Source organism: Cervus elaphus, chromosome 3, assembly GCF_910594005.1.
Source record: "Cervus elaphus chromosome 3, mCerEla1.1, whole genome shotgun sequence".
Classification (NCBI taxonomy): domain Eukaryota; kingdom Metazoa; phylum Chordata; class Mammalia; order Artiodactyla; family Cervidae; genus Cervus; species Cervus elaphus.
In genome coordinates, this window is record NC_057817.1 from 55,414,791 (window position 1) to 55,423,894 (window position 9,104).

The 9,104-nt window shown below is 39.5% G+C and overlaps 1 protein-coding gene across 1 annotated transcript; it reads right to left on the reverse strand.

Moving 5' to 3' along the window:
* Positions 1–2,784: 2,784 nt before the first annotated feature.
* LOC122678294 (olfactory receptor 6C2-like) lies at positions 2,785–3,915 on the reverse strand. Its single transcript, XM_043878940.1, has one exon. It carries the CDS (start codon positions 3,913–3,915, stop codon positions 2,962–2,964), a length of 954 nt encoding a protein of 317 aa, XP_043734875.1. The 3' UTR covers positions 2,785–2,961.
* Between the last annotated feature and the right edge of the window lie 5,189 nt (positions 3,916–9,104).

A 9,104-nucleotide genomic window follows, 5' to 3' on the forward strand; every position in this document is an offset into this window, starting at 1 on the left:
AATCATTTAGAAACAGTTTTATCCTTTCAAGTTCTGGCCTCTCAAATGTTTGGACAGGACTCTATTTGGCCCAAATGTGCAAATTAAATGTGCATTAATTTTTTTAAACTCCATCCTTCTAGAGAAGGGGGACAAAAAGAAGCAAATGTAGAAAAATATGGGAAACCTATTGAAAATGTGTTCATTTCCCCAGTACCCATTGACTCCCTACACTGGATGAAGTTGAAATTCCAGAACTTCTTCTTTATGTTGTTGAGGATGCATCCAAAGGCTTAGGGAGATTGGAATACTGAAGTAGATTTATTATGTAAGACTTGCTTGCCTACTGTCTAAGAATAGCCCTGGAAGTTCTAGGGTACATTCCATTCATCAGTCTCTGCGAAATGCATTGTTGATGAGGAGATTTGGCTTCCTGAAGTGCTCTGTAGTGAATAGTCTTTGAAGGCAAGGGATGACAATGGGAAATATCGCTATCAAAAAGAGCTCCCTGAATTCGATGGAATGATGGAAACCTGTAGTGTAGGCATCAGGTGGCATCACTTAAACCTAACAGATAAAATAAGTGTCATTATCATAGTGGCCAGAAGAGTGGAAATGTTTGATCTGAAGACATCTTTGGTGTTGTTTAGATGACCATACTGTCTGTAGGACTAAAATAGGTGGTCACCCACAATGGGGAAAGAATAGACTCTACAATAAATGATGGGATAAACTATATATCCACATGCAAAAGAATGAAACGAGACCCTTATCTTACACCATAAACAAAAATCAAATCAAAATTAACTTAAGACTTATATATTAAGACCTGAAGTTGTAAAACTCTTAGAATAAAGTATAGGGGGGAAGCTCCCTGATATTGGGAATGATTTTTTTGAATATGACACCAAAAGCTCAAGCAACAAAAGCAAAATTAAGTGAGAAACTGAATCAAACTAAAAAGCTTCTGTACTGAAAAGGAAAGAATAAACAAAGTGAAAACACAACCTGTAGAATGGGAGAAAATGTTTGCAAGCCATATATCTGAAAAGGGGCTATTATCCTAAATATTCAAGGATCTTGTACAACTGAATAGTAAAGATATCTCAACAACTTAAGCAAAAAATGGGCAGAGAACTTGAATACACATTTTTCCTAAGAAGATATAAAATAGCCAACAGGTACATGAAAAGGTGCTTAATATCACTAATTATCAGGGAAATGCAAATCAAAACTTCAGTGAACAATCACCTTACACCTGTTAGAATGGCTATAATAACAATAGCAATAATAATAAAAAGATAAGTTGTGGTAAGTATGTGGAAAAAGGGAATCTTGGCACTCTGTTTAGTACTATAATATATATATTAAATATACAAATAGATTTATAATATATAATAGAAGTATATTATGATCCAGTAGTCCCTCTTCTGGTTAGGTAATTGAAGGAAATGGAATTACATATATCATTGAGATATTTGCACTCCCAAGTTTATTGTGGCATTATTTAAAATAGCCCAAAACATATAAACAACCTAAGTATCCATAGATGGTCTATGAATGGATAAAGAAGAGGTGGTATATATAGAAAGGAATATCATTCAGTCATAAAAAGAAGGAAATTCTGCCATTTTGACAACATGGATGGACCTTGAGGGCATTATGCTAAGTAAAATAAGTGAAACAGAGGAAGGAAGACAAATACTGTATGATATCACCTGTGTGTGGAATCTAAAAAGATCAAATGCATAGGAACAGAGAACAGATTAGTGGTTGACCAAGGCTGAGGGAAATGCATAAAGGGTGTCAAGGGTACAAAATTCTGGTCATAAGATAAGTACGTCCTGAGGACATAGTGTACAGTATGGTGACTCAAGTTAAAAATACTGTGTAGTTTATGTAAAAGTTGCCAAGAAACAAGATATTAAAGTGTTCTCATCACAAGTACAGAAACTGTAATTATGTGAGGTGGTAGATGTTATATAAACTTATTGCGGTAACCATTTCTCAATATAAACATATATGAAATCATAATGGTGTATAACTTAAGCTAAAGCAATGCTATTTGCCAATTATATCCAAGTGAAACTGGAAAAAACAAAACAAAAGGCTGTAATGTCAAAAGCAAAAAAATTAAAACATCAAAACAGTTTAGCAGCAAGTATAATGAAATAGTTCCATTTTAGTCTGTAGCAAGGTGGGGCGCATTATAAGAAACAAGGTTAGTAAGGTGACATCTGCCTATTCTTTTATTTATCTACTTTTCGCTGGGCTGGGTCTTTGCTGCTGTGCAGGCTTTTAGCTAACAAGTGGGGCCCTTCCTCGTGGTGCACAGGCTTCCCCGTGCCTTGGCTTCCTCTGTTGCAGAGCACGGCCGGAGGGCACAGGCTTCCGTGGCTGCGGTTCGTGGGCTCAGCAGCTGTGGCTCCTGGGCCCTAGAGCGCAGGCTCAGTAGCTGTGGCTCACAGGCTGAGTTGCTCCGCGACATGTGGGTTCGTCCCAGACCAGGGATCTAACCTGTCTCTCCTGTGTTGGCAGGCAGATTCTTCACCACTTGAGCCACCAGGGAAGGCCAACTTATTCTTTTTGATAGTGGATGCTAGATCAGGAAGGAATCCTAAGATAAATAATTTTGCCCCCCAAAAGCTGTAAAACTAGAAGAATGAGTAGAAAAAAATCCATCTCATATTTTTGTTACCGTCTTTCTTCGTTCAGCTATCAGAATGGTGAGGGGTTGTACAGATTCTGGAAATCTATATTCATTCCTACTTATGAAAGTAAGCCATAAGGAATGAAGGCCTATTTGAATTAAGGCCATAACACTTTTTTCAGCCCTCGGTTCTCAGAGAAATAGAGGAGAAATTTCAGTGATTAATCAGACTGTACCTTTAGTTCTGCTCTGTAGATCTGAATTAGAACACATGGTAAAAGATGAAATACTTATGTATATATATTTTTAATTTATAAAATATTTTTAGTCACCTAATTTTTGGAAAGAAATGCCATTTTTTTAATGGAGTCCCTGAAGGCTTGTTTGACTTGCTTATTCCGCAGAGTATAAATGAAAGGGTTCATCAAAGGAATAATGGAAGTGTTGAGCAGGGACACCACCTTATTAATGGCCACACCTTCCTTTGCTGGTTTGATATAGATAAAGATGCAACTCCCATAAGTGATGGAAACTACAATCATATGGGAAGAACAAGTAGAGAAAGCCTTTTTTCTTTGCTGAGCCGAAGGGAGTCTTAAAATAGTCTTGATGATGTACGTGTAAGACACACTTATACAGACGAGTGTGAGTATGAGGGTCAGCACTGCCATGATTAAAACAAGTTGCTCTATAAATTGAGTGTCTGAGCACACTATCTTTAGAAGAGGAGATGCATCACAGCCAAAATGGTCAATGAGATTGGAGTCACAGAAATCTAGCTGAACTCCCAGGCTAAGTGGTGGGAGTATGACAATTAACCCAATTAGCCAAGAGCAAAGGACCAGAATGGTGCAGACCTTTTCACTCATGATGGTGGTGTAGTGCAGGGGCTTGCAGATGGCCACGTAGCGGTCATAGGACATGGCAGTTAGGAGAAAAAATTCTGTTGCCCCGATGAGGATGACAAAAAACAACTGGATGGCACAAGCATTATAGGTCACTGTTTTGTCTCCTGTTGTCATGCTGTACAGAAATCGAGGAATACAGCCAGTGGTGAAGATTATTTCTAAGATGGAGAAGTTCCGCAGGAAGAAGTACATGGGTGTTTTAAGGTGAGAGCTCACCAGAGTGAGGAGGATAATGACTAGATTTCCAGCAACAGTGGACGTGTAGGTGAGAAACAGAAACACTGAAAGAAAAACCTGTAGTCTTGGGTCGTCTGTTAATCCTAGTAGGATGAATGTTGTTATTGAAGAATGATTTTTCATCACTATCTTCAGATACATAAGAAGGCTGTATTAATAGACTATAAGTGTTTAACCTGAGGAATAGAATATAAAAATAAATTTCAACAAGTTATGTAGAATAAAGTAGTGAAACAGGCAGCAGATGCACATTTTAGACCCAGAGGGATGGGATGGGGAGGGAGGCGGGAGGGGGGATGGGATGGGGAACACATGTAAATCCATGACTGATTCATGTTAATGTATGGCAAAAACCACTACAATACTGTAAAGTAATTAGCTTTCAACTAATAAAAATAAATGAAAAAAAAATCTAAAAGAACTAAAAAAAAATAAAGCTTTTACTTGATCATCAATAATCATGACATAGAAAAAGTGATTGAATCATACTTCATTTCCCTGGACTCTACATTAAATTTGTCTTCAGAATGTTCATGAAAAGCATTCATCTGAAATTTTATTTCCATTCTAGTTACCGGATCAATTTTAATGCCTACGTCATAGTCCTCTGAAGTTTTGGCAGCCACAGTGGTATCCCTAATCCTCAGTGTAGAATAGGAGACTCATAAATGTTGAGTAATAGAAACAGATGTATAAAAATTTTATTTTCCTAATTGTTAGTACAACATGTCAACAAGTCATTCTTTTACCTTATGGTAATAAAAAAGCCACCAGTGCCTTAATTGTACTATGTTTCATACTTTGCAAAAATTATCCTTTTCAAATAATTTCTTAATCTTGACTTTACAAGACCTAGGAACAGTCTTGATGCTGAGGCTGAAGCTCCAATACTTTGGCCACCTGATGCAAAGAACTTACTCATTGGAAAAGACCCTGATGCTGGGAAAGATTGAAGGCAGGAGGAGAAGGGGATGACAGAAGTTGGATGGCATCAGTGACTTGATGAACATGTGTTTGAGCAATCTCCCGGAGTTGGTGATGGACAGGAAAGCCTGGCATGCTGCAGTCCATGGGATCGCAAAGAGTCAGACACGACTGAGCTACTGGACTGACTGAACTGAGGAACAGTATAAGAGAGTTACCATGAAATTTCCTAAGTCCCATCCCCCTCCAGAATTTCTTCTTTGAGCCCCTTTCATAATAGATAATGTGCTGAAAGATTAGTTTGTGTCTCTGTTGTGTACCAGTTTTAACAGCATGCCTCCCCCGCCCCACCCCCGGGCCAAATTCCTGTTTCAACAGGAATTCCATCTGTTGTCTAATGTTCCACCCATCCTAAGCCTTCACAGATCACTGACCAATGGGAAGTTGTGATGGTTTTCTGGGGAATCAGAATCCTGACCTTAGGCTTCCATGATCCTTATTGGGGTTCTATAGTTTATGCACAGATATTTCAGCTCCCAAAATCCTTTTGAGGCTATATCCTCCAAGATGCAGAAGAGTTAGAATACATCTTAGGGAAAGAACTGCCTTCTTTGCCATGATTTCTCTCTCTGAGGACACACCTCATCCTTGGGAATGTTACTTATCATTTCTACTACTCTCATGGCTTCAGGACACCTCTTTGTTCTTAGAAGTCTGGCCCAAGGATAAACTCAGGCTCTGCGGCTATTCCCCCAAAGAACAGGTATCATCAGGCATTAATATTAACAAAGACTAAACGACACGGAGAATAAATAAAACCTGGCTATTAAGTGTGAATGTTCTTAAAAGCAGATAAAGAATCACAGTCCATCCTTTTGAGTTTCCCTACATGATGGCCTTCCTGTGTTGTTTCATGTTAAAGAAGCCATCGTTTCACTACCTACCAGGACGCTCTTGTGCACTTTTCATTTCTCACATTTCCTGTCTGTTCACCCACCACGCCCAGGGAGGAGAGTGATAATGAAGTTTTAAGAAATGTCAGAGCTAGAATTTGGGCCAGTTCACATCAGATCCAAAGCTTAATTGTTTCTAGGAAATTGTAATTTTAGGATTTTTAATGTCCATTCTAATAATAACACATTAATGAAAATATCAGCTTTTCAAATGCCTTGGTTCAAACAGTATTTCCAGGGCATCTGGTTTACTTTAGTAAATGAATAGAAAAAATCTCCCCATAAGACACCAATTTTTTTTGTAACATGAATGTTTTTTCATGTGATGTTTTAAGATATTACTCAGAAAATACCTTAAGTGATGTTTCCCTCTGAGTTTAGAGAAGGCATTATGTCTTTTCTATTGAGGAGGATTGCCACAGTGTGATAGCATTTTTAGACACCTTCACAGGAAAAGTCAGCTCACCTACTCTCATGGGGTAAATGATTTGCCAGAGTGCTGGAAACCTTTGAATAATGTGAGCCCATCAGATGGCTCTCTAAGGCTTAGACGTGATGCTTTTCTGAGAGTCACATGTCTTCCCACTCATACTGCCAATGTTCATCTCCTCAGCTCCTTCTGCCTGCATAACCCAGGGCCTACATGCTGGTCAGCACCCTGACTCCCAGTTAATGCCATATCACATATAGTGAAAATGCATAACTTAGTGTTCACAGTTCAGAGGAACTGGCGGAGGGAGATTTTTAGATAACTTCACATCATTGTTTGAATCATTACTTGAAGAGGAAAATTATTAACATAAAGAAATTACATTTAATACTGGACTTTTAGGCTATGACTGTTTCACATCCTATTATGAAGAATTATGGAAAATTGATATTTTTCATTTTTCTCTTTAAAGATAACATTACTTTTGTCCTTCACAATAAGATACACACATATTTATCTTCTACAGGGCTTCCCAGGTGGAATTAGTGGTAAAGAACCTGCCTGCCAGTGCAGGAGACATGAGACAAGGGTTTGATTCCTGGACGAGGGCATGGCAACCCACTCCAGTATTCTTGTCTGGAGAATCCCATGGACAGAAGAATCTGGTGAGCAACAGTCCATGGTGTTGCAAAGAGACGGACATGACTGAAGCAACAGCTGCAGCAGCATTGCTCCAAAGCTCATAGAATAGTGTATGAAAGAAAGGAAGATTTCCCAGAAACACATCGGAGTCCAGCATTATTAATGTGTCTCCATTTGGTCTTACCCTTCTTACCTTAATTCTAATCACTTCCTGGAAAAATGCTCAAGAGTTGTATTCAGGTTCATTACCACGTTATACAGAAGAAAGTGGCAGCTCAGACTGCTTTTCAAATCCTCTCTGAACGTGAAGATACTTCTTGGACTCAGGTTATTCAGAAAGATCTCACTGCCTTTGCCCAGGGACTGCATTTACAAAACTTCCATGGTTTCATTTTTCAAACTTCTAGGCACATAAACAACAAACATTTTGTACTTACTTTCTGGTAGTTCTCCATAACTTTTCAGGAAATTTAATGCAAAACTTTTTGAGTCTGAGAAACACTAAATGCTAGTGGCTATAATTTTGAGTTAACTTTGACATCCCCTTGAGCCCCACATTTTATTCCAGGTAATAGTGTCTGCAAGTGCAAGGCAATATGCAGTGACCTAGAGACCAGGGCCTTTGCTTTTACCATCACCACGTGGAAAATGGAATTTGATGAGAGTTCTTATCTCTCATTAAAATACTATTAAAACTTCTCTGAAGCCTGTGACTGAAAGAATGGACAAACAATGGCAAATAATTGCTAGCAACTCTCCCTGGCTGTGGAAGTGAAGATGGTCTGAGGTCTCTGTGCAAAGAAATGAGTTACTGTATAAGTATTCATGAATAGAAATAGCATGTGCTTTACTGGTTTTATTTGCATAAGTGCCCAGGGAGCCATTAAGGGAACAAGCAGAAATGTCCTTGGTGACCCTACTTAAACTACTAATGAATCTACAGTAAAATTAACTTTAGCAAAAGGAAAAAAATTACCCAGATCTTGTGGGACAGTGTCCACAGAGATAAGAAATGCAACCGTAACAGTCATCAGTTGCAGGAAAAAAGTCAGATGGTAATTTGACAATTTGATTCACATAATGTTTCTTTTACATGGTCTAAATGCTGGGGATCACTTGATGCTTTTTGTTACTGGACACACTCATATAATCTATTCAAGGCAGTCCTTCCTAGATTATTAGTTTTTAAGATGTCTTATTTCAGCAGTTAGGAGAATTAATATTTGCTTATTTCATTCTGCTGATCATATAGTTCATCCACTGGTCCTATTTAAAGGTGAAGTGAAGTGAAAGTCACTCAGTTATGTCTGACTCTTTGTGACCCCATGGACTATATATATAGTCCACGGAATTCTCTAGGCTAGAATATTGGAGTGGGTAGCCTTTCCCTTCTCCAGGGGATCTTCTCAACTCAGGGGTCAAACCCAGGTCTCCCACCTTGCAGGTGGATTCTTTACCAGCTGAGGCACAGGGAAGTCCAAGAATACTGGAGTGGGTAGCCTATCCCTTCTCCAGTGGACTTCCCGACCCAGGAATTGAACTGGGGTCTCCTGCACTGCAGGCGGTTTCTGTACCAACTGAGCTATTGGGGAAGCCCAGAATAAACATTTTAAATTGATAGTACTATCACCTCCCTATGGACTGTAGCCCACCAGGCTCCTCAGTCCATGGGTTTCTCCATGCAAGAATACTGGAGTGGGTTGTCATGTCCTTCTCTAGGGGATCTTCCCCATCCAAGGATTGAACCTGTGTCTCTAGCATATCCTGCATTGGTAGGCAGGTTCTTTACCACTAGTGCCACTTAGGTGGCACTTTAGGAAGCCCGTTAAATTAGTGGTCATATACTGACCACTCTCTAAATCACACTCTAAACATGCTGGTACCTTGCTAAACCCAAAGGTGTCATTCTGCTTATCAAGAATGCAGGATTTGGGTGTATGTTGCTCAGTGAACACCTTTGACCAAAAGTCCAGAGATTGCTCCCACTCTTCCACAGTGCTCAGCAGTGCCAGCTTTTCATAAAGTTCAGGAGTTGAGAACTGAGAAGTCTGAGCTGGAGTCATATGTCACGGCCTCTGCTGGCTTGGAGGCTGCTCCCCATCCAAGATAAACAGTAAAAATCCCATCCACCCTCATGGAATCATAGCCAACACTTCCAAGGTGGAAATGTCTTCAGATCTTTTATGAATGTGGGTCAGTTATTGAGAGAGGAGGGTAGGCCCTCAGAAGCAGCAATACTGGAGCCTTTACTGAGCAGAGGGAAATAGGGACTGAGGTAGGAAAGGAGAGACCAGGGAAGCAGGGATTTACAGACAGACAGGCTTGAAGAAATGGAACCAGGGACACATTGACATGAGTCTCTGTCTGCACTTCCTGTTTTT